At 41.5% G+C, this 25,325-nt stretch overlaps 2 protein-coding genes across 2 annotated transcripts; both read left to right on the top strand.

Annotated features, from left to right (window-relative positions):
- The first annotated feature begins 1,370 nt into the window (after window positions 1-1,370).
- LOC122016927 (histone acetyltransferase GCN5-like) lies at window positions 1,371-11,421 on the top strand. The gene is made up of 6 exons (XM_042574363.1): window positions 1,371-1,518; window positions 7,779-7,833; window positions 8,128-8,231; window positions 8,813-8,906; window positions 10,862-11,003; window positions 11,101-11,421. Exons 3-6 carry the CDS (start codon window positions 8,214-8,216, stop codon window positions 11,165-11,167), a joined length of 321 nt encoding a protein of 106 aa, XP_042430297.1. The 5' UTR covers window positions 1,371-1,518; window positions 7,779-7,833; window positions 8,128-8,213; the 3' UTR covers window positions 11,168-11,421.
- On the top strand, window positions 5,269-5,992 carry LOC122014022 (protein FAR1-RELATED SEQUENCE 9-like). Its single transcript, XM_042570219.1, has 3 exons — window positions 5,269-5,394; window positions 5,505-5,794; window positions 5,869-5,992. Exons 1-3 carry the CDS (start codon window positions 5,269-5,271, stop codon window positions 5,990-5,992), a joined length of 540 nt encoding a protein of 179 aa, XP_042426153.1.
- Window positions 11,422-25,325: the final 13,904 nt, after the last annotated feature.

Genomic DNA, 25,325 nt, shown 5'->3' on the forward strand with positions numbered 1-25,325 from the left:
TAGTTGTTTTTTTTTCTTGTGAAACCACTCATATGAAAATATCTCTAATTATCTTATTCTTGCACCCAAATGCCGAAGGATCACCAAGGGGATTTAAGGTTAATTAAGTTTTCATCTGCCACAATAAATTGTTTGAGCTTCTGATTTGCAAGAATTTAATGTTTTTTTTATTTCTTTTCCCTCTTCTCTAACTGGACCATTCGATCCTATTATGACTTATGTTGTTGGACTTATATCCGTGGCTGCTTAGCTGACCTGAAAGCCTAGAATCACAAGTTATATTGACTTTGTCATCCTCAAGCACACATTGGCTACATAGGTGAGTGCAAGCTATTAGGCACAAGTCACTTGAACTGCTATAGGCAGTCATACAGGTTGGAGCAGATGTGAAGTGCCACTATGAGCAGCGGTTCTAAGAGAGTGGAAGGAGTAAATCCACAATTCCATGTTTACACTCTTGTTTGGTATAAGACATAGGTGGCCATGTGATGGGTTGTATGACAATCATGGTATTGTTGTTGGTTATGAATGCTATGAGGCCACATATATCAGCACTTACATTATTGGTCTAACTCAATATACACTTGGTTGATGGTTATATTGCAGTAGAGGTGCAATATATGCATCAATGTATGCTATGCATTGTGGTTGATATTGTCATTTACTGTGTTGGTGGTTATGTTGGAACATTGTGCTTTTGATGCATTGCTGGATAGATTTTATTGCATTCATCCTTAATTATTATGATGCTTTGTTGATGATATGCCATTATTGTTGGGTTGTATTTGTTAATATTTATATTATTCTCGTTGTATTCTTGTGCTTGCTCCTCCCATGTCTATTGTTTCTGGTATTGTTTGTCTAGTTGTCTTCATTAGATAGTTGTGGAGTGTTGTGTTTACTTGGTAATGTCTGCTATGTTTTCTTGATGTTTAGATATGACACTAGGAATTAATGTTTGTTTATAATAAGATCATGCATGTCACCACAATCCATTAGTTAACCTGTGGCAGGGAAGGCACAAAGGTTCAATTAGCAGCCTACATTTTGAATCCTATGTTTGTTTTTTAAGCATATCTTTCTCAGACTCTTGAAGTTAGTATTTGCTTATACTAACGATTAATATCACACACATCACAATGATATGTCCTGTTTGGTGAAGTGACTCATGATGTGATGTGCTACAAGGGTTCAAAGAGAGGCTTACATTTTGAGCATATATGGTGATAGAAAATGGTAATACATATTACATTATTTAGTCATTCAACTTGTTTTAGTAGAATTCTGCATGCATAAATTTAAAAGGGACCTTGATACAATAGGGAGGTTGCTTTGTTGACCTACATGATAAAAGATTGATGGCATGATATGTTGTTTGAGCATTTTTCTAATTGTCAATCATATATGATAGAATAGCTTATTATTGGATCACTGATTTTGAATTTTCAGGCAATAGACGAGAAGATTCGGGAGCTTTCAAATTGTCACATTGTTTATCAAGGAATTGATTTTCAGAAGGTATGATGCGTTCTGTACATGTGCTTGTTGATCTTGTAGTTTGCAAAGCTGCACGCTCATATTACTTTAGGCATTCATCTATCTTCTCATGGCATTCACTTTTCACAAAGGTTTCTATGATCATTTTTATTGTATTAGAATAATTGTTCATTGTGTAGGCTATATGCTTCATTTGAAGTTCAATATAGTCATTGTTAATGTTTGAAAAATTAGGTTTAAATTCTTAGTTCAATATGGTCACCGGTTTATTGTGTTGTAGGATTTTTTTTGATGAGTTCTATTTGTAAATATAATTATTCTTTAATCCATTCATTGAATATTTGTCATAGTTTGAATGTTGGTTGACAACCTAACGCAACCCTCCTCCTTTATCTGGGCTGAGAATTATCCTTTAATATGGCATATATTATTTTATTTTTCTTATAATTATGCATAATATCAGAGTGTTACCCTTTGGGTGTTTTGTGATTTCTGTTTTTTCTGCAGGCAAATGTAATGTTTTTGTTTTATTAGTGGTCATTTGAATGAGTGTGTTAAAAGTAAGGTGGTAGGATTCTCAATGTAGTGGATTTAGTCAAACACATGATTGGGAAACTTGAAACTTGACTAATCCTGATATGATCAGCCTAGTTGGACTGGAATCAATGAATCTCAATTTGATTCTAGACGTTTTCTTGGACACTCCTTTGAGAATCTATGAAATCTTCAATAATCAAGGTGATGAGATTGATGAACTTTCATGATGAATCAATTGTAGTCGGTTGAGAATGGAAGAAATTGATCAAATTAGAGCAAAATAGCTTGATTCAGTTGACATTGTTGATTCCCATTTGAGAATCTTTCCAGATAGACAAGGTGGGATGGGTGGGTTTAATTGGTTGCAACAGATAAAAAGATCTAGTGTCACGCTCTGCATGAGTTAGGCTTGCTGTAAAGTTGGCTTCGTTTACTGCACTGAACTGCAAAAATGTCATAGCAAAGACAGACAAATGTTGATCTAACTAAACTAAATCATACCTTTGAAGAAATTTGACTGGTACTATCCATAAATGTAATGTGATTGAAGACTCAGATCACACCGTCTCACCTTAGGAAAACTATACTTTAGCGGATCTGCACCTACAATGCCAGAATTTGACTCTCCTTCCCTTGAATCTGTTGTTGGAGATTGCAAATTCAGCTAAGTTGTTGTGCTCTTCCAGCTTGAGTCATCAAGCTCCCTTGTGAACCTGGATAATTCTTTATTTAGCTCCTGAAGAATGTCGTCTTTAGCCCATGCTGCTTCACCCAATTTTCATAGTTCGTAGCTCCTTGTCTTTTTGTTTGACTTTCTGCTTGAGGTTATGTGTTCTCTTTCATGAAGTTGGTCCGTATGCTTCGTTCGCTTATCTTCAAAACTATTCTGCAATTTCCCTAGCTTATCTTCAAAACTATTCTCTCAGATTTGTGACCTCCTGCAGTTTCTGCTCATGTATTGTCCTTATGGTTGATTGGGCAGAATTAATATGCTCTAGCTCCTCACCTTCATTGCTTTGATAGGAGGCGTCCAGCATGGCCCACCACTCCTTCCTAGAAGAATGGGAGGTGGTTGTCAACTCGTCTGAATGGCTTTGTTAAGACCCTAGGACTGATCGAACTGGTTTTGATCCCGAGGGGTGGATTAGAAATAGCCCCAATGTCAAAAGAAGAGTGACCAGTTTCGCACCTTAAAAGAGGGTGCTCAAGCCTTCAAAGTGTGATTGGAAGCGAGAAGGGCCCTAGGGTTTTGTAGTTGTCCGATAAGGATATGAGAACCAAATCCTAACTCCTGGAGCAATCTGTTGCACTTGCAAGGAGAAGATCAAGAGTTGACTGAAAGAGGAGGTAGGGGATTTGGAGCAAGCAGATGTGAATTAGAGTAGAATAGGTGATGTGGGCGGCGACATGGGCAACGACACAAGAAGAAAATGGCGGGGAGGTGGACGATGTGCAAGCGAAGGGAAAAATAGGTATTAAATTTGCAACTTTCCAATAAAAATCTAAAATTTTTTAGAAATCACAACTAGGCGCTTTTAATTTAAATAATATAACATCTAGATCTAGATTTTGATGAATATTAGTTGTCTAGTTGAATCTTTGAGAGGAAGAGTGGTTTATTTGTTTTATTTTGAATTTTTTAGATATATTTTGGTTCCACTGATCCTTACTATCTCACCAATTTAATATGGCCAATACTTTAGGTGTGGGAAAATATGATTTTGTAATCAATATATATCTTTGGCTGTTTTTTTATTATTATAAATCACATGATATAATGGTGTAGAGTTATTGTTGAGGCGTGAATGTATTGGATAAATTTCGAGTTAAATACAAAATTCAATTTGCAATGTACTATCAGAGACAATCTATTTTCTTTTATTCTCCTCTCCCTTCCACTATAATTGTTGGTGTAGGTTTTGATTGATTAGGCTTTAGTTAATCCGGCGAACGTTTCTCCAAACACATTAGGGTTTCTTCAGCTCCCACCAAATTTGAGATAAAGATCTTTTTTATGCCTTGCTTATTTGGAGGTGCGGATGAGAGAAAGGATGAATTGGATACCATGGATATTTTTTTGGACATTTTTTCATTTACTCAAAATCGGGCTGAACGAACTTCCCTTCTTGCTCTGTGCCTCACTAGAATCTCATGCATGACATCGTGAGGTTGCTAGTGGCTACAAGAGAGGCAGTCCACAGCTGTGAGTGACCTTGCTTATGAACAACCTTGCTTGCGGCCACAGGTGAACTGAGTTGCCACGAACTCGGATTGGTCTCTTTTATCCTTCTTCTTTCCTTTCCTTTTTTTTTTCTGCCTTGGATTCCTTATTCAATCCACACCTCGGACTAAATTGAGATTAGTGCTTTCTCATAGTTCGAGTGTTGCCACCTTCGAATTTGAGTCGAAGGAACAAATTCACCTTAATCAATCTTTCCATGGAGTTTGATAATTTGCACGACAACGAGCTGAACCCCTGATCCAAATCCAAACCCAAGAGTGTGATATCGACCAAGCTATAACCTTCAATCCTCTAGGCGTGAGTGTTCTCCTCTCCATTCTGCCTTAGGTTTCTTAAGAAGGATGAGAGCTAGAGGTTGACATGTTTGTTCAAGTTCGACAGTCCAAACGAGCTTACCAGCTTTACCTTATGATGAAGTTTGACTCTCTGAAAGCCGCTAGAGATTTTTACTCTACCTACACCGAGTGCATTGACATTCGTATTTGCAACAACTAGTCATTTACCTCCCAAGTCAACGATGCAAGTGCTTCTTGTGCTCGAAACAGGATCATTCGTTGAAGAAGGACCACCCTTTTGACCTTATCCAAAGCAGCGCAACCAAACGTCCTCTCCTAGGAAGGTTGCTATGCAATGCTCCATGTCAACCATCGTGACAATGACCCCATTGCCATCCACTTGGTATTTCTCCCCAATCCATCTCGTTTTATGCAGAAGAAACTTGCAAAGAAGCCTTGAGAACTTCTGGTCTACCCAGCTCCTCAACCCCATCAGAATGGGTTAGGTCCTGGTGGTCTTGAAATAGTTTAAAAGGATGCTAGCTGATAATCCTGCATTCTTCTATGCAATTCAAGTAGACCAGAATAATTGCATCTCTAATGTTTTCGGCACTGATGCTTGAGCAAGGATGGCATATAGCTACTTGGATGATGTTATTGCCTTTGACATGACCTGCCAAAGAAACAAGGTAGCTTATTGTATTTGCTCGTATATTCATGACTGATGAGAGTGTAGCTGCTTTCATTTGGCTGTTTGAGACATGGCTTGGATTGATGAGTGGGTGTAGGCCAATTTCTTTCATCACTCCTTACAATGAATCCATTACTTCAACTGCAGCTAAGGTGTCTCCAAATGTTCGGCATAGGTTTTGCAAGAGAGACATTTTCAGTAAGTGCAACTGCAAGGATAAGGCTGAATTCAAAGTGTCTGAATGAATCTGAAACTGTTGAAGAATTTGATTCATGTTGGAGATCATTGTTTTAGTAGATATAATTTGGAGGATAATATGTGGTTACAAGAATTTTATGCAATTCAGGAGAAATGTGTTCCATTGTTCTATAGAGGCATGTTCTTTGGAGACTTTTTTGGTGCTCCAAAGGTGGAAACCATGTACAAAATTTTCCAGAGGCATTCAATGGCAACCACCACTTTACGCGATCTAGTTACTCAATTTGATAAAACAATGGCAGGACAATTTGAGAAGGAACTACAGGCAGACTTTGAACAAGTCACACCAAGCCTGTTTTGAGGACTTCATCACCAATGGAAAAGCGAGCTCAGAAGTATGTACAAAAACAATTTTTGCATTATTCCAGGAGGAACTCAGAGTCATCTGGATTTTTGATGGAGAAGGCCACAGATGGTATTAATAAGTATCATGTTGCAAAAGTTGAGGATGCAAGTATGTATGGTGACACAGTGTTCCAGCAACTGCATTAAGTGTAGCTGTTCTATGTTTGAGTTTTCAGGGATACAAGATAGGCATGTGATTAAAGTTTTGATAATTATTGACATTCTTACACGTCTAGATGAATACATCTTGAAAAGGTGGATTAAAAATGTCAAAAGCACGGATTTTTCTCATATTCCTTTGATCAGCTTTGTAGCTGGATTTTTCTTTTTTCATGGCCTTCACTGATTTTTCCTTTAGCTGAATTTCTTTTTCCTTGTTCCTCTGCTTTTATTGTTGATTTTTTCTTTTACTCGTGTTATAGCTGAATTCCTTTTGTCAGATTTTATAACTGGAAATTTCCCTTTTACTTGACCTACTATCGATTTTTCCTTGCACCAAATGAAGCTAGCTGTAGTTCAGCCTCCTAGTGCCATTTCTTTTTTCTGTTACCAGCGTTTGTAGCTGGATTCTTTCTACCAACCTTCATATTTGGATTCTTTTTATCAACCTTCATATCTAGATCTTTTGCTGTTGCTCGGCTTCCATTGCCATTTTTTTCTCAATTACCAGGTATGAAACTTCATAGCTAGATTTCTTTTACTAGCCTTTGTAGTTGGATTTCTTTTACCTTCATTGCGATTTTTTCCAGTCCCTCACTATTTTTTTTGCTAGTTTTGATTTACAAAATGTCAACTATAGCACGGTCAGAAGAGGTTGAGAGGTGCAAATTTCATATTGGTGATCTAAACAAGCATTAGGTACCTGTTCATTGGTCTATGTGGACAAGGATTTGAAGAAAATGATTGGACATGCTAAAGAACAGGATGAACTCTACTATCTTGAAACATCGGTTATTCCTCAACTCAAAAATGGTATAAGTGTTATCATCCTCCATCAAAGAAGTTTTATGTGTCACATTAATTTCAACGAATAGAGACCTTCACCACATCTTATCTTTGGGGTAGAATTTCACACCTTAATTCACAATTTGGTACATATGATCAAATGAAACACATTGATATTGATACACTTTATCAATGAGAAACTAGAGAGCAGATTTATAGCTCTTATGCATTCACGATTTGTATTGTGGACAATTTTTAGATATATTTACTTGAGGTTTAAGTAGTTTAGGATTTCAAAGTATCGTATCCAAGATGAAAATGATAAATATCTATTCACCATCCGGAGGGGGAGTGTGGGAGATTTTGTAATCATGTATATCCCTAAAATTTTTACTGAAAAAAAGATTTTTATTTTTATCAATCTATAAAAGGGGGTTAGCATCTTGTGTATTGGATAAGTTTTGAGTTAATACAATTTTCAATTTGCAACATTAGGTTTTTCAAATGATTTGGCCAATATTACCTCCCGTGGTCACACTTACTATTTTAGGTTTGAGGATTTTATCATGAATCTTAGGCACATGTGTTTATCTATTATTTGAATGCAATATTTCTTCTCTCTAAATCCTGAAATTACTTCCTACTTATTAGGACTTGGAGTTGTGGGAAAGCTAGCATTTTCAAGCTTTCTAGTTTCATTTGTTTGCATCTGAACCTTTTTTTTTTGTATGATCATCTAATAACTATATGATTTAACTAGCACAATTTTACAATAGCCATGTAGGGAGTTAGCATGTTTCTCAAATTAAGGATATAATTTTGTTCTTAGAGTTGCAAGAATTATTTACGTGCAATGTGCCATATGAATCCTATGCATGTTTCCCTAGAAGCATACTTGGGATTTTCTTCTGTTGGACTACGTATGTTTTCCATGTTTTCAACATGTTTCCTTAGTCAATGACTGACCAGTATCTTTTGTCCTGTCCAGAAAGAAGCAGGTATTCCTAAAAATCCAATTAAAGTTGAGGACATTCCTGGTCTCAGTAAGTGTTGCTTATAAATACCATATTTTGAATTTATTTAATTTTTAAGAAAAAGAGAGTTCTTTTCCTTCTTAATATAAAGAGGATCTTGTGAATGCCAGAAAGAAGTCTTATATTTGTAGTTTGGATATTATGAGTATCACTAGCCCTACCTTATTCTGTTCATCCTTTTAGTTTTGACACGTACCTTTCTTGTTCGTTTATTGCTATCAAATTCTTCATGAAACCTTGTATAAATGTACTGATCTACCAACATGCATCGGATGAGTGACTATACATTTTGGTACTGTTTAGAGGATGCTGGTTGGACTCCAGACCAATGGGGCCACTCAAAATTTAGGACAACAAATGCTTCAGAGCGCCAGCAGCTTAATAATTTCATGCGAAATCTTCTAAAGGTTAATTTATGTTTTGGGGTTTTATTAGATTTTTTTTTTGTCTTCTGATGAGTTTTTACCTGCCTGTTAAGTCAGAAAAATTTAAATCATTATGCTGTATATCTAGAGTGAATCTAAATTCATGGACCATGCTGGGAAATCAGCGAGGATAACGGGTCTGTTATGCTGTAGCACATGCTAGATGTGCCCATTCTTCTTTTAGGATCTGATATATTTACAGTTGAAACTATCAGTGCAGTCATGGTTTATAGCATTGCATCTTTAGCAAGTTAATGGTTTGATAAATATCAAGAAGGTTGCACTACATGTACGAATGACATTATCCCTTAAAAGGAAAATCCTTCACCTATACTGAATGAGATTTCTTATTTGTTGAATTTATGCAAAACATTATTGTTGGAATTTGTTCAGTTGTATTAGTCTATCAAAAGAATTATTAATTACATTGGACTCTACTCGCTGAACTTTTTGTGTCTCTACCTTTTTCTGTTGATGGAAAGAATTACTGGAAATTAAACATCCCAATTATTTTATTCTATTTCATATTGTATATTTTTAATTCCATGTTTAACTTCCAACAGCTCATGTTTGAACATCCTGATGCATGGCCATTCAAGGAACCAGTAGATGCTCGTGAAGTGCCTGATTATTATGATATTATAAAAGATCCTATGGGTAAGTGCAATAAAGATTTTTCTTTCTAGTGCCTTGTGTATTGTGTTTTTTTTTATCAAACCGTAGTTTTTTTAGTATGGTGTGTTTGATTCATGGGAATTTCCATTCTATTCCCCCAAGAATTTTCATAGAATAAGTATTCCTATATTTAGTAGCAAATATAACTTTGGAATACTTGTTCCATGAAATAGATATTCCAAATGAATAGTTATTCCTTGTTATATTTCAGGCATACTGTTCCTTTCTATTCAAGCTTCAAATAATTCATGCATTTGGGAACGGACAGACTGGTGAGGTCAATCATTCTGTTTGAGTTGTGCAGGTAGATCCATGTGGATGGGCTGGGCTGGTCAGGCCATCTGGATGGGCTGGGTGGTCTGGATGGCTGGTCGGTCTGGGTTGGCTGATCCATCTAGTCAGGTCTGCTAGTGGTTTGATCTATCTGGTCAAGTTGGCCAAGCTTGCCAGTTGGTTGGGGAAGACTGGTTGCGCTTAGCAAGCTAGTCAAGTGGACAGGCTAGGAGGTCTGATTACGCTGGTTGGTCGGTATGATCAGTTGGGCTGAGGGGCTGATCAGGTGTATGGGCCAGGAGGTTTGATTAGGTCAGCAACTTGTGCAAGATGAGTTGGACATATTATTTTTATAGGAAATTATTTTTCATTGTGAAAAGTGAAAACTATTGCTTTTATTATTTCGTATAATATTTCACCAATCAAACATAAGAATAAGCTTCCATGTTAATTCTACTCCATGAACCAAACTATATAAAATAAGTATTCCTCATCTCATCTATTCCTTATTGATTCTATGCCCAAAGATTAAGGGGGTGTTTGGTTGATGGGTTTAGGAATGAGGGAATGGAATGATAATAAAAGATAGTGTTTGGATTGTGGGTTTGGGAATAACAATTTGGGAATGATTTCTAGATTTATGGGAATCAACAAAACCCATATAACTAGGTGGGTTTCATTTCCATTCCCATTTCCATTCCACCTTACTATCAAACCCATATCCATAATCATTCCCATCATTTAACCAAACGCCACCTAACTCTTTATTTCTTGTGTCTTCCATTCTGTAAACCAATGGCTCTATTATAGATTGTAGTTCCTTCATGATTTAATTTCTTTCGTACTAGTTTTCTGCTTTGTGACATAGTGTATCTGCATGGAACATATTGTGCCATCATAGTTCCTTCCAGCTACTTTTATATTTATCTTTCGATGGAAAAGTTTTTGAGTTACTGAGATTTGACCTTGTTTTATAATATATATATAATGGATGTTGTGACAAGCTTCAGGCACTGTTAATTAGGGATGTAAACGAGTCAAACCGAGCCGAATAGTATTAGGCTCGAGCTCGGCTCGTTTTGGAATTATCAAGCTCGCGAACAGTTCGAGTTCGACTAGTTATTAGCTTGATTATCATAGTTAACGAACCTTTTTCGTTAAGCGAGTTCGGGCTCATTTTCGAGCTCATTTTAGAGCTCGTTTTTTTGGTTCGTTTTAAAACTTATTTTAAGGTTCATTTTAGAACTTGTTTTTTGGCTCGTTTTAGAGCTAATTTTTTGGCTCGATTTAAGGCTCGTTTTTTGGCTTGTGAGCCTACAAACGAACATGTTCGCGAGCTCACGAGTCGAATATCCTTAAGCTTGAGCTCGGCTCGATAAAACTGTCGAGCTCGAAATCGAGCTCGAGCTTAGCTCAATAAGATAAACGAACGAACTCGAACGAGCTTTTTATCGAACCGAGCTCCGAATAACTTGCGAACCGTTTGGTTCATTTACATCCTAATTGTATTGGCTCATGAAATAAGCTTACTGCTGCTACGTTACCAGATTAACTATGTTCTTTTCTCGCTGTTTACTATTTTTTTTTCTGCTTCAAATTTCTCTTGTATGGGAGTCAATTGAACATGGAAACCTGGATTAACGGTACAAGTTTCTGCTGTGCAGATCTAAGGACCATGTCTAAGAGGCTAGAGTCAGGACAGTACTACGTGACCTTCGAGATGTTTGTGGCTGATGTGAAGAGAATGTGTGGAAACGCACGCACCTACAACTCCCCAGAAACAATATATTTCAAGTGTGCAAATAGGTGGGTTCGCAGGAACAGTGATCTCTCGTAGCCCACAGCAAGTTACCTGTTTCTTAATTTTCATAGCATCATTTTTTTTTTTAATTTTTGATTTCAGGCTGGAAAACTTTTTCACAAGCAAGGCCCAAGCTTACATTCTTCAAATTTCAAGCAAGAGTTCGTAGGAATTACGCATGTAATTGTGGCTTGCTCCATTGCTGGTGTGCCTTCTGGGTTATAGAGGATGCTTATTATTCTACATCAACTATTTTCCGAGTTCATTTAGGTCAGTGGTAGATTTGCTAGACTATTGAAAATTCTGGTTTTTCATTTTTTTATTGTGCCAGTTTTGTTGTAAATTATATAAGAAACTTGCTATCTATGGGACACTGAAAAATGGTCAAGGATGTTCATTGCAAACCTCGAGTAGAATTGTACATTTCTCGTTCGTAGTGATTTTAAACAAGGAAATAATGTTCATTATTGGTTCAAACAAGTTGAGCTGACAATGCTGAAAATGTCGTTATAAAATAAAAATGTTGCGATCCTATTTGACATAAAATACGATTAAAGAGACTATTCGTAAGTAATGTGACATAATTTAAATATATAAATGACTCGAATTGCTCCAGTTATCAAGTTGCATAAATCCTAATAACGTCTTATGTTACATATTTTTCGACGGTTTAATTCACTTTATCATATATTATTTTTAAAATTTGTAATGAATATTGTATATGTTTATATAGTTCTATGTTGAATGAATGAGAAAATTCGGTGCGTCTGAGTATGTCTTGATTATTTGTACTAATGGTTAGTAGTCATTGATAATTTTTTTTTAAATTTAGAGATAAATTAGCGGGGATACGGACTGAGCCAATTATTTTTTGTAAATGTTTTATTTTATTATAGTAAAAAGTGATAACTCTTAATTAGGAGGACTTCTAGGATTGCTCAATTTAATTTGAAAGGGAAGTAAATTAGGAAGATTTTATTCAGCACGGTGACCCGTATGAGGCCAGGTGACCTGAATATATTTTGAAACATAGTGCCCATCATCGAAGATACTTTGACAAAGAAATGCAATCCAATATAAAATATTTATCAGATTGATTTAGCCAAATTCACATTTATATGAACCTTGGATAACCTTGACATTGACACTCTTGTGGAATTTTGAAAAAATAAAAGATAAAAAATAAGACTAGATATATATTCCTGACAGCAAAAGAAGTTCAAATTCAACATTAGCTTCTAATTTTGAAATATTTCAACTGATTAGGGGTGTTTGGTTGATGGATTTGGGAATGAAGGAATGAAATGATAGTAAAAGATAGTATTTAGATTGTGGGTTTGAGAATAATAATTTGGGAATGATTTCTAAATTTATGGGAATCAACAAAATCCATATAACTAGGTGGTCCATTCCCATTCTATTTTATTATTAAACTTATACCTATAATTATTCTCATCATTTAATCAAATATCACCTAAGTCATTTTGATTAAAATGATTTAATAGTTTAAATGTTCTAAATTATAAAATAATATTGGATTAATGCTTACGGAGTCCGAGTCATCTGATATGGTCTCTTTTGTTTTTAGTTTTTTTTTTGGAAAACTATGCTTTTTTTTTTTTTTTTTTTTTTCTAAGAAATACCTATCCTTCATCATTCTTTATAAATATCTTAATCAAGGTATTTTATCGGACAAGAATTATACACAGACAAAAATCATATTTATATGAATAAATATAATTTCACATGGGTGTATATATATATATATATTATACACAGACAAAAATCATATTTATATGAATAAATATAATTTTCACATGGGTGTATATATATATATATATATATATATATATATATATATATATATATATATATATATATATATATATATATATATATCGGACAAGAATTATACACAGACAAAAATCATATTTATATGAATAAACATAATTTCACATGGGTATATATATATATATATATATATATATATATATATATATATTGATCCGGTGATAAGAGCCCGGGACCCCCTAACGAGGGGTCAACGCCACGTGGAGGTCAAATGGCCAAGTAGCCCGTCGGAGAAGGGTGAGCCTGTCACGTCCCAGAGGAGTCCCTGTCCGAAGAAATTTCGGCAGCATCTCCCCTGTACGGCGGATAATCTGAAACTTCTACATAACCCATATACCTCAGCCACAGGCAGCTGGAATAATAACAGTAAATAAAATCAATCACCACGCAGTTTATATATGTATTCAGCCTCTGGCTGTCACAACCACGCAGTTAATAAAATAAACAACATAGTAATACTCTGACTCGAAATCAACCATACTCAACTACACTCGTAAAGCCCAAATCCAATTTTTCTTACCTCTTCTGCCGTCCAGGCAGGCATGTAGTAGTATAAAATCGAAAACAAATCCATCAACGAGACAAATTATATAATATCTAAGTATTCAACATCCAAATCCAAATCCAAATATAGTCAAGTGAGAATCAAAAACAATACAAACGATAGCAAATAGCTGGAGGTCTGCAGGGGACTAGCAACTGGAACTCCCTCCTGACAGCATCAACCTGAAAATAACAACAATGGAGGCGGGGTGAGTCCAACACTCAGCAGGTACAGTTGATATGAAAAGTAAAGAAATAACACCTAGCACTAATCATGCGTACAGTCTCCTGATAAAGATAAAGGTAAATGCAACCCGAAGAAGACAGGAGAGAATCTGTACTAACCAGGACCCGGTATAAGGACAAACAGTCCGAAAGGTATAGAAGACCTGTATGCATGTCAAACATAGGTATCCAAACAATATGCAGCATATAAATGCAGCAAACACAATCACAAACAATAAATGCATCATGCATATGATGCCAATGTCATGGCCACGTCAGCCAACTCACAATAAAAGTGGGACCAAGTGGGTAGGGTGACAACCGTGCACTCAGAACACTACTCGATGGTGATCGGTGGACGGGATCTTTGTAGAACGTCGTACTCCTACCCCAAATCATAAATGGGGCATGCTCTCATCTCCCGGTACACTATGACGGAGAGGAATCTCTAACGTGCTACACGTCACACTACCCATGAGTGATCAACGAGCACGACAGGAAGAGTCAACTGCTCAGGTATTACGCTACCCATGGCGTCACAACGAGCGTGATGAAAACTGGCAAAGTGCTCGACAATAAAGGAGCAATCAATCACTCAGCATGCAATCATGCGAATGGTGCATGTCACTAAACATGGTAATATACTAAACCAACCTCTGGACATATCATAATGTGCACCAAAGCGAATAAATCATATCAAGGTATCTGATCATATAAGGTATCAAACCTAGGTCCTGACATGGTAAAATATGGTTATATCACTACCCATGAGCATGTGGAATCAGGTACATATCCATACAAGATGTAAACAAACAATCAACCAACAGGTAGCATGTATTGGGCAGTGATTAACCGAAATAAGTAAGAAACACAATTAATGCATCTTGTTAATTTAATTACTAAGCATATCAAAGACAATAAGTCAAAAGTACCCGCCTCCGACAAAAGAAAAGTCGTATCCAAAATAGATCCCTCTTCGAGACACCGTCTTGAGTCAAAGTCCTGTATCAATACGACACACATGTTTATCTAATTATATACAAATTAATTAGCTAAATCGAATCCCTGAAATCTAACTTAAATACAAACCCAATTTATAAACCTCAATTGGATCATCAATTAACTTATCCAAATGGAATACAACAAATACATTTACCTCAATTCCATATCTATTTAACAACACAAATTAAGCCAATACTCACTAACCTTCAAGGCGATCGCTAGTGTCCTACAATCGGAGAGGGTGTACAACCGGTGATAACAACCGATGCTCCGAATGGATGGCGAACAGTATCACTGAAACTGATTAGACAAATCAAACTCACATCAATACCACATCCGAACATTCATTCATAGCCTCACTGCCCATGAAGTTGCTGTAAACAAAACCCAGGTGGAGTCGCTGACCTGAATAGCCGGAGATGGGCAGATCGGACCTAAGGCACAGAGAGGTGCGGCGCTGCTCCGTGCGTCGCCGGCGGCCAGGGCACAGGGACGGCGTCGCTGTGGTGGCGTCATGAGAAAAGAAAACCCAGGGCACAGCGACGTACATGACAGAGAGTGAGGTGGAGCCTCGGATGCTCAATTCCTTTCCGGCGAATCTCTGGTGACGATCTGATCGGCGATGTCAGTGCTAGGGTTCGGACACAAAAGAGACGGCGGTCAGAGATCGGGTCAGTGTCGAGCAGAGGAAGGGAGTCGGGATTCAGCCGACCTAGGCAGAGGAACCGTTGCGATCGGTACACGGTGGCACGACCTCAAGTGGCGGCTGTGCAGAGGTGCAGCGTCGGGCATCTGGCGGTCGGCGGTGGCAACCGGTAAAGCAAGAAGGAGAGGTGAAAATCTGCCGGCGATGGCTGTTGTGTTGCCGGCGGATCTTACGCGGATGCTCGTCGTCAGCGCCGTTGTCGTGTGGCGTGGCCGCGTGGCTCAGCGTCGGCGAAAGGTCTAGGGCAGAGGAGGAGAGGGGTTCGGCTCGGGAAGGAAAAAGATGAAGAAGAGTAGCGGCGCCGGAGGAAATAAGCCCGAGGAAGAAGCCGCTCGTGCGGTTAGGGCACGGGGAAGAGTAAAGGGTGGCGACGGGGAGGAGAAACAGAGGAATCGGCGAAAAATGAAGCAAAGAGAAAATAAATAAGGAAATTTAAGAAATTCAATTTTTCCTCATTTAAATGGGGTAGCCAAAATAGGCTTTTCCCGGCCCCGTTTTTATCCCCGTTAACTCGTCCATACGATTTTCCGAAAAATTCCCAGAAAATTTCGGAAAATTCTCTTATTAATATTCGCCTATTTTCGGTATTTTACAGAGCCGATCAGACTTGGAAGAAATGGATAAGGCCGATCGGCCGACCAATGGACATTCGGTAGTAAAAGGCGCCCTGACCGGGTTGGGGTTCCGACGCTCAATGAAATAATGTCTCAGAGCCGAGAGGAAGTCACTCGCCTGGAAGTCTCCCCGGCATCTCAGCACAAGCGACAGGCGAGATGTGAGGGGCGTGCCGTCCGGCCGGCGCAGGGGATGAAGGTCGTCCGGACGATGTTCTCCATCCAGCCGTCCGGACGTACGTCCCGGCCGGCTGTAAAGGAGAACAGGAACATCTCCTGATAGCCGTCAAGTCACATGACTAAGCCATACTCCTAGTCTGACAACGGGATGTCTTGTTGTTCCATCGAAGGCGCGATGGGACTGTTGCAGTATGGCGTCAGGTAAGTTTTCTGTCAGGCACACACCGAGGCATGGGCTGCGGATACGTACGCGCCTCGATAGGCGTGTAGGAGCTATTTCATCACCCTATATAAAGAATCGTAGACTTCGCCGGAGGTACGCATTCTACAAGCTTGAGAGCTCCTTTTTCCACTACTTACCTGACTTGAGCGTCGGAAGGTCGCCGCCGGGAACCCCTTCCCGGCCCGACTTCTGTGCAGGATCGCCGGAGCTTCGGAGGCCTGTGCCATCGACTAGGAGAGCGCCACGTGCCCAGCGTCCCTTGGTTCGTCGATTCGGACAGGATCAATTTGGCGCCGTCTGTGGGAACGCTCCTGCATCCGATCGGAAGCAATGGATGAAGCTGGACGACCACACATGGTGATGCTCTCCGTGGAGAAACCCGACGCTCTAATAGAGGCAAGAGTAGCTAGGCTCGTGGAGCAACAGGAGCAGAAGGCTCAAGTAAAAGGATAACGCAGCAGGCCGCCTTCACCTCTGGGGGGGCCGAGCGGCCATGGAGGACCGACCGGGAAGTTTCGCCATCCTCCTGGCCTTGATAAATTTCGACGAGTACATTGTATCCACCTCACTCCACGGGTATTCGGGAGTTGAGAAATTGAGTTAGATCTTATGTTGATCGGCAGGTTAGTTTTTCGGATATAGTTTCTTTCGAGCATAGAATTCATCGTAACTTTCCGAAAGAAGGCCCGGCTGGGAGTGTATCATCGAGCCAAATGCTCGACGAAGAAGGCCACGAGCCGTTCGGCCGGAGGTATAATAACCGAGCCATGCGCTCGACGAAGAAGGCCCCGAGCCGCTCGGCCGGAGGTATAATGTTCGAGCCAAACACTTGATGAGGAAGACCCCGCGCCGTTCGGCCAGGAGTACGTTATCCGAGTTGGGTGAAAGGTGCGCTAAATGTAAATTTATATACATGTCGGTGGCCTATGTCCTTGTAATACAGGAAGCAAAATTAATTCAAAGGATGGTCAATGGTTGGCCGAGCGGCTGTATTGAAGTTAGCCTTAAGGAAGACCATCGAGCTCCGACGTTAAATATCGAGAGACGAGCCGGCGTCTATAAACGTCCGAGCGGAAGGCCGTCGAGCTCCGACGTTAAATATCGAGAGACGAGCCGACGTCTATAAACGTCCGAGCAGAAGACCGTCGAGCTCCGACGTTAAATATCGAGAGACAAGCCGGCGTCTATAAACGTCCGAGTGGAAGACCGTCGAGCTCCGACGTTAAATATCGAGAGACGAGCCGACGTCTATAAACGTCCGAGCGGAAGACCGTCGAGCTCCGACGTTAAATATCGAGAGACGAGCCGGCGTCTATAAACGTCCGAGCGGAAGACCGTCGAGCTCCGGCGTTAAATATCGAGAGACGAGCCGACGTCTATAAACGCTCCGAGTGGAAGACCGTCGAGCTCTGACGTTAAAAATCGAGAGACGGGCCGGCGTCTATAAACGCTCCAAGCGGAAGACCGTCGAGCTCCGACGTTAAAAATAGAGAGACGAGCCGACGTCTATAAACGCTCCAAGCGGAAGACCGTCGAGCTCCGACGTTAAATATCGAGAGACGAGCCGGCGTCTATAAACGTCCGAGCGGAAGACCGTCGAGCTCCGACGTTAAATATCGAGAGACGAGCCGGCGTCTATAAACGTCCGAGCGGAAGACCGTCGAGCTCCGACGTTAAATATCGAGAGACGAGCCGGCGTCTATAAACGTCCGAGCGGAAGACCGTCGAGCTCCGACGTTAAATATCGAGAGACGAGCCGACGTCTATAAACGCTCCGAGCGGAAGACCGTCGAGCTCCGACATTAAATATCGAGAGACGAGCCGGCGTCTATAAACGTCCGAGCGGAAGACCGTCGAGCTCCGACGTTAAATATCGAGAGACGAGCCGGCGTCTATAAACGTCCGAGCGGATAGCCAGTCACATGATGCAATCAACGATAGCCTGATTATACGGCTGAGCGGTTCGCTTATCAAAAATGTACGGAAAAATCCTTTGGGGGTAAGGCACAAAGAAAAAGTGGGTCAAGGGAAGTTAGGGATATTAGCATGTAAATGCCGAGCGGTTACGTTCGAAAGCCTAGCAGCTGCGCGGTCGCATGATAGATGTCATTAAGACGATCGAATTGAGCCGGACAGAAGCGTGGTGTCGAGCGGAAAGGATATAAAGAACACTTTGGAGTGACGACGGAAAAATGCCTTGCTAAAACAGAAGTGAAAGGAGCAGAAGGTCATCTATTACTCATTAGGTAAATCAAACAAGTCATTACAGAAATAAGTTGGGCCGAGCGGCGGGAATACAAAAAAGTTCATAAAAACGCTCCTCACACATCAAAATCAAAAAGAGCGTCGGGGATAGCGTCCATCACGCTCGCGAGGTCCTCGGGGGGGATGGTCAGCTCGGCAGGCAGGTGGCCTTTGGTCTTCAGATAGCCCACCGCCGCCATGATCGCCTCCTCGAAAGTGAGGGATATCTTGTCGGTAAACTTCTCTCCGAAGTCTTCCGAGCGGAGGAACGCCTTCCTCCCTTCTTCGGAGCGAGCTGACTCCCCCTCTTTATATTCTTTGAGCGCGGTGTGGGCAGCGTCGCTGGTGGCCTGAAGATCCTTCAAATCTCCATCAAATCTTTGGAGATCGGCCGAGCGGCTCTCCTTCTCGGTGGCTAGCAGGGCGTCCAAATCTTTGATGCGTTGTTCCAGCCCCCTGATCTCCACTTTCATGTGGTCCATATCATTGATGGCCTGTTGCTTCCGAGTGGTCGCCGTTTTAATCTCCTTATCTCGTTGCTTGATCATCGTTTCAAGCCGAACGACCTTGCTCGCCAGATCGGAAGCCCTTTTCCGTTCGGCATCCAGTAGTTTTTTGGCCTTCTCCAGAGCGGCCGTCGACGGCCCGGCACCCCCCGCAGTTTTTTGTTTTTTCAACTCGTCCTCCAGTTCGGCCAATCGATCGCTAATGGCGATCTGCTCCACCCAGTTCTGCTAGCAAATGGGGACAGGTTAAAAACATAATTTAAATACGTAAACAAAGAAACAGAGCATACCTCGGTGGCCTGGTGTAGATTGCTGTCGCCGAGCTGCCCGGGAGTCATCTTGGCTATTCGACGCCGAACGTCCACCCACTGCTTGGGGACCACAGGCCGATCAGCAGCAGCCATGTACGCCTCCGAAGGAAGGCGCAGAACGGTTTTAATTAAATTTTGGCCGCTCGGCTCGCTCTGGGAAGCGTCGGCCTTACCGGACGGCCCACCGGTGGACGAGGAGGGAAGCTCGCCCAAGCGCCTGATACGGCGCAAAGTTCTTGAAGGGCTGGACGGCGGCACCTCAGAGCTGGCCCTCGGAGAACCATGAGGGGTCGGAGTACTCTCGAGGGAAACCGTCCCGGACAGCACCGGTGCATCCGCGCCCCGCTCGGGCTGTGGCTCATCAAGTGTAGTCGAGGCAGATGCGGATTCCGGTCGTCGGCATTTCCGAGCGCGTAGCGGCACATCATCGGCCGAACGGCCCTCCACCTAGGCTTCGGTAGGAGGTTCTATGTCGCCCGCGGCCTCATCGTGAGAGGCAGGGGCGTCTGAGGCTTCGGGGACAGTTGGTGTCCCCTCACCTTCTTCGCCGGCCGGATCAGTTGGAGCAAGGCCCCGTTCGGCGGCCTCCTTGTTCGTCACCGCCTCAATCTGAGCGGCCTTCAATTTGAGCTTCTCGGTAGCTTTGGCGCGCCACATGACTTCAGCTGCAGGAGCAAAAAATAAATCAGTTAGAACAAAACAAACGGGAAGATAAGGAAACTTACTCATGCTGCAGGGCAGATTGGCTGTGGTAGAGGACAAGCCGAATATGTGCATTACTCCCGGGAGGAGTAGCTTGTCAATATGATAGCGCTGGCCAACTAGCCGTTCGGCTGCATGAAGGTAGGCCGCGTCACCTCTAAATTTGCCGAGCTCCGGTTGCGATGGCATCGCCGTCTGCCACTTGGTGCGAAAAGTTGGCCGCTCGGGAAAACGTATATAGAAAAAATGCTCCTTCCAATGTTTGTTGGAGCTCGACATATTATCAAAAAGGACGAAGCCTATCCTAGACTGGAAAACAAAGGTGCCCCACTCGGCTTGCTTGGGATAAAAAAAGTAGTGAAAAATTTTTGGTTCTAAGGGGATGCCGTTCAGTTTGAATAAAACTATCACTCCGCTCAGCAGCCTAATAGAGTTGGGAACTACCTGGCCGAGCGGAATGCGAAAATGATTGCAAACTTCTAAGAAAAACTTGTGGGGTGGAAAACGCAGTCCGGCCAGAAATTGGTCTCGGAAGAAAAGAACAATGCCGGGCGGCGGATCGTGAGGCCGATCGGCCGGTGTGGCTAACACTATTTGGTGGTCGATCGGCAGGTCATAGGCTCGAGTGAGGCACAAGGCGTCCTCCTCGTCGAACCGGCTTTCCATGTTCGAATACCAAAGACCCGGAGCACCGCCGGTCGGCTGCGAGGTGCTAGTCATGGTCGACAGACAAGGATATGGGACCAAAAGGGAAGGTTCAAGCAAGGAATGGAGGAAAACCGACTGAAGGAAATGATTAACAGAAAGAAGAAAACGTTGGGAACGAGAAGAAGGGTCTTACGAGCAAGAAAGATGATCGACGGGGGCCTGGGGGTTGCCGAAGAATTGAGGAGCGAGGTCGCCGGAGAAAAAAAAATGAGCAGAGGAGCGCCGGAGGAAGATGAAGCAACAAGGCGGCGGAAACGGAGTCGCGGGCTTTATATCGCCGCCTGGGAGCAACCTCCACCGTCCGATCCAGGTCGTCGATAACGAGGTCATCATCCAGCCGTCCATTTCAAACGGCGGCTGTCCCATCGGAAGTGACGCCACCGCCATACTCTGACAAACGCATGATCGCCACGTGTCAGTTGGATACTGGCCGCATTTAATGAGCTCCCCTTACCGTGCGCAGTGCACGTGATGAATAGTAGGGGAGAGCATAGGACATGGAGTCCAAGAGACCACAAGGCACGGACCGGATATCGCCGAACGGGCGAGCATCATTAGACCTGGCCGAGCGTCCCAATGCAATTATCGTTGTTCTATCAGATTGGCAGTCCAGTCAGTCGGACTTCGCCTCCTTCGACTAGACTCGAGGGGAAGGCAAGTGATCCGGTGGTAAGAGCCCGGGACCCCCTAACGAGGGTCAACGCCACGTGGAGGTCAAATGGCCAAGTAGCCCGCCGGAGAAGGGTGAGCCGACCGGACTTGGAAGAAATGGATAAGGCCGATCGGCCGACCAATGGACATTCGGTAGTAAAAGGCGCCCTGACCGGGTTGGGGTTCCGACGCTCAATGAAACAATGTCTCAGAGCCGAGAGGAAGTCACTCGCCTGGAAGTCTCCCCGGCATCTCAGCACAAGCGACAGGCGAGATGTGAGGGGCGTGCCGTCCGGCCGGCGCAGGGGATGAAGGCCGTCCGGACGATGTTCTCCATCCAGCCGTCCGGACGTACGTCCCGGCCGGTTGTAAAGGAGAACATGAACATCTCCTGATAGCCGTCAAGTCACATGACTAAGCCATACTCCTAGTCTGACAACGGGGTGTCTTGTTGTCCCATCGAAGGCGCGATGAGACTGTTGCAGTATGACGTCAGGTAAGTTTTCTGTCAGGCACACACCGAGGCATGGGCTGCGGATACGTACGCGCCTCGATAGGCGTGTAGGAGCTATTTCATCACCCTATATAAAGAACCGTAGACTTCGCCGGAGGTACGCATTCTACAAGCTTGGGAGCTCCTTTTTCCACTACTTACCTGACTTGAGCGTCGGAGGGTCACCGCCGGGAACCCCTTCCCGGCCCGACTTCTGTGCAGGATCGCCGGAGCTTCGGAGGCCTGTGCCATCGACTAGGAGAGCGCCACTTGCCCAGCGTCCCTTGGTTCGTCGATTCGGACAGGATCATATATATATATAAAATACTTATTTTAATTGTATTTAGGATTCATTTATCTGCCATGTCTTTCCAGATTATATAATATTCCTCTCGACGTCGTTACACCATTTTGAATATGGAATAATTTTCATTTGGAGCAAAACTAATCAGTAATCAGATGATTTTTTATGATTCAGAGATGTGCCACTCATATTTGTAGTTTGATCATGGCCGCGATCCGGTCGTAAATGATTACGATCCCTTTCTGGGTTCGCCGTCCCCACCAGGTTATAGTTTTTATTTAGAGCGGGGGGCCAGAGGCCGCTCGAAAGCCGGGATAAGTGACCAGGTTATTGGGCGCCGAGCAAGGGTGTCCCCCGGGCGGCCTCCGGCCGCTCGCTCCGAACAAAAACTATAATCTAGTGGAGACGATGAACCCAGGAAGGGATCACAACCATTTACGATCGGATCGCGGCCATGATCCGGTCGCAAATCCGAGTGGCACATCCCTTGGATCACAAAAAGTGGTCTAGGAGATCTCGCCTCATCATATCCAGGGGTGGAGGAACTCTATGTGTTGGCCCCCCGTGTCATCTACGAGGACGAGAAAAACCTCCTAAAAAATACGCTCAACTTGTCACGAGTGAACCGGTCACATTGCCGACCAAAATAGTTTCGCTGATGCCTTGTACTGCTCTTCCATCCCTCCTTGAGTCCTCGTTCTGCTAAATGTCACTGCTTTGCAAATGATCCGTCAAGTTTTTAAATTATTATCGGGTCGGATCATGTTTGCCGTACAAGAGACTCGGTAGAAGCGTCATCCTCCGCATTAAAACAAGGACAATGAATCAAGTTAGAGTTTGGGTCCATCAACCACGTAACTCAAGCTTTTTCGCTCTCTTAGAGGCGGTTGTCGGTCATTATTTTCATTCCGTATCTGATAGCTCCTTTCTCTTTCTTCCAATAGTGGGACATCTGATCTTCACACGAAGGGAAGATGGTACAGTCCTTGATCTTTCTTTGTGTCTTTTGAATATTTTAATATATTTTATGATCTTTTATGTGGCAATCATACTTCTCCAACTTCCCTTATCGCTTCTCCCATGGTAAGCAATCCAAGCGATTGCCTTTCCTTTCTCAATTGTGACTTTTCAAGGCATTACAAATTTGCAGCATCAATAGACTAATATATCACATTATCACTGGCCACTTGGTGATTACTTAATTTCAATGTGAGTCATGTGATGTGACCACATCACAATGCAAAATTTTATTGCTAAATTAATGAATTAATTCAGCAATATATTTATAAAATTTAACGAGGTATGCTATATGAAAATGTATCTTTTTTTGTTAACTATCTAATCTGTGTTATAATTTTATAAAGTACATGAGTAATTTTATAATTTTATTGGTGATTCAAACTTGAGTAATCATTTTTTCTAGATGAAAAAATCACAAACAATTAATTTGTTCTTCAAAAGAAAGAATGATAAAATTTGAATATCTCAATCAAATCCAACTACAGATATTAATCATTTGAATTTTAAAGGTCACCCTATAAAATCTTTAAGAGTGAAAATCAATGACAAATTTGATATTCAAATATTTGAACGTGATCCAGGATTGCGACCAAGAAGAGCTTATATTAAAGCTGGTCCATATTAATGTATGCTTTCAAATTATCCAAAGTTTGGAGAAAGACATCCTCATAGTTTTCATACATCGTGGTTTAAGTTATTCTCATCTTGGTTGGAATATTCTCCTAGTGCACCATGCTATATATTTCATACTCAAGATGGACCTTCTAGATTAGATGCATTTACTATAATGGGTTTTGTTCATGGAAGAAGGTAAGAGATGGAAAAATTGTGCATTTTTGGCACATATTGGAAAAGATCTAACTTCTTCTCATCGAAAACTGAGAAAGCATGTGAAGATCTCATGAAGCAACTATCATATATTTTGCAAAGTTTTGAGAAGTTCACTTCTAAAGAAGTTGCTAATAATATACTTCGCTTGAAATCTTCAATTGAGGGGACTAGATGACTTCATTTCAAGGATGTTCTTTCAGAGATCATGATGAGTCCATAACATTATCCAATCGTGGAAATTTTTTAGAACGGTTGAGTTTCATAGCTTCTTACAATGACAAAGTAGTAGAAGTTTTGGACAAAGCTCCATGAAATGCATCATATACATCACCAACAACACAAAAATAAATTTTGCAAGTCTTGGCAATTAAAGTCAAGAACGCCATTCGAGAAGAAATTGGCGATGCAAAATTCTGTATCATCGTTGATGAAGCTCGAGATGAATCTAAAAAAGAGCAAATGTCAATTGTCTTAAGATTTGTTGACAAAGATGGTTATGTGCAGGAGCATTTTTTTAGACTTATTCATGTTAAAGACACTGTTGCGTCAACATTGAAAGTAGAAATTTTTTCTGTTCTATCTCATCATATGCTTGACATTCAAAATATTCGAGGGCAAGATTATGATGGTGCAAGTCACATGCCTGTGAATGGAATGAATTGCAAGCTTTAATTTTAAATGAATGTCCTTATGCTTATTATGTTCATTGTTTTGCACACCGTTTGCAATTGGCACTAGTTGCCGCGTCGAAAGAAGTTATCCTTATCCATCATTTTTTTACCAAGTTAAGCTCTATTATTAATGATGTTGATGCCTTGTATAAGTGTAATGACCAATTAAAAGCCGCTCATGCATCAAATAATGCTCATTTACTTAATATTAATGAGTTTGAAACTGGGAAAGGACTTAATTAAATTGGTTCTTTTCAAAGGGCAGGTGATACACTTTAGAGTTCTCATTTGAAATCTGTATCTAGTTTGATAAAGATGTTTAGTGCAACATATAAAGTTTTATTGAATATCATTGAGGATGGAAATACACCTGCTCAACGTGGAGATGCTTATGCAACTTATGAGATGTTAACTTCTTTTGAATTTGTATTTATTTTGCATCTTATGAGGAAGATTTTGGAGATTTCTAATCTACTTTGTCAAGCTTGGAAACTTCAGTCTCAAGATATTTTGCATGCAATGCATCTTGTTTCATCTACCAA

Source organism: Zingiber officinale, chromosome 8B (genome assembly GCF_018446385.1).
Source record: "Zingiber officinale cultivar Zhangliang chromosome 8B, Zo_v1.1, whole genome shotgun sequence".
Taxonomy (NCBI): Eukaryota; Viridiplantae; Streptophyta; class Magnoliopsida; order Zingiberales; family Zingiberaceae; genus Zingiber; species Zingiber officinale.

Excerpts from the sequence above, each read along its gene's own strand:
- LOC122014022 (XM_042570219.1), top strand. The coding sequence starts at position 5,269 with ATGACTGATGAGAGTGTAGCTGCTTTCATTTGGCTGTTTGAGACATGG. Across the intron at positions 5,395-5,504 it reads TTACTTCAACTGCAGCTAAG|AATTTGATTCATGTTGGAGA; the intron begins GTGTCTCCAAAT and ends AAACTGTTGAAG. Across the intron at positions 5,795-5,868 it reads GAACAAGTCACACCAAGCCT|GAGGAACTCAGAGTCATCTG; the intron begins GTTTTGAGGACT and ends GCATTATTCCAG.
- LOC122016927 (XM_042574363.1), top strand. Across the intron at positions 8,907-10,861 it reads TATTATAAAAGATCCTATGG|ATCTAAGGACCATGTCTAAG; the intron begins GTAAGTGCAATA and ends TCTGCTGTGCAG. Across the intron at positions 11,004-11,100 it reads TATTTCAAGTGTGCAAATAG|GCTGGAAAACTTTTTCACAA; the intron begins GTGGGTTCGCAG and ends TTTTGATTTCAG.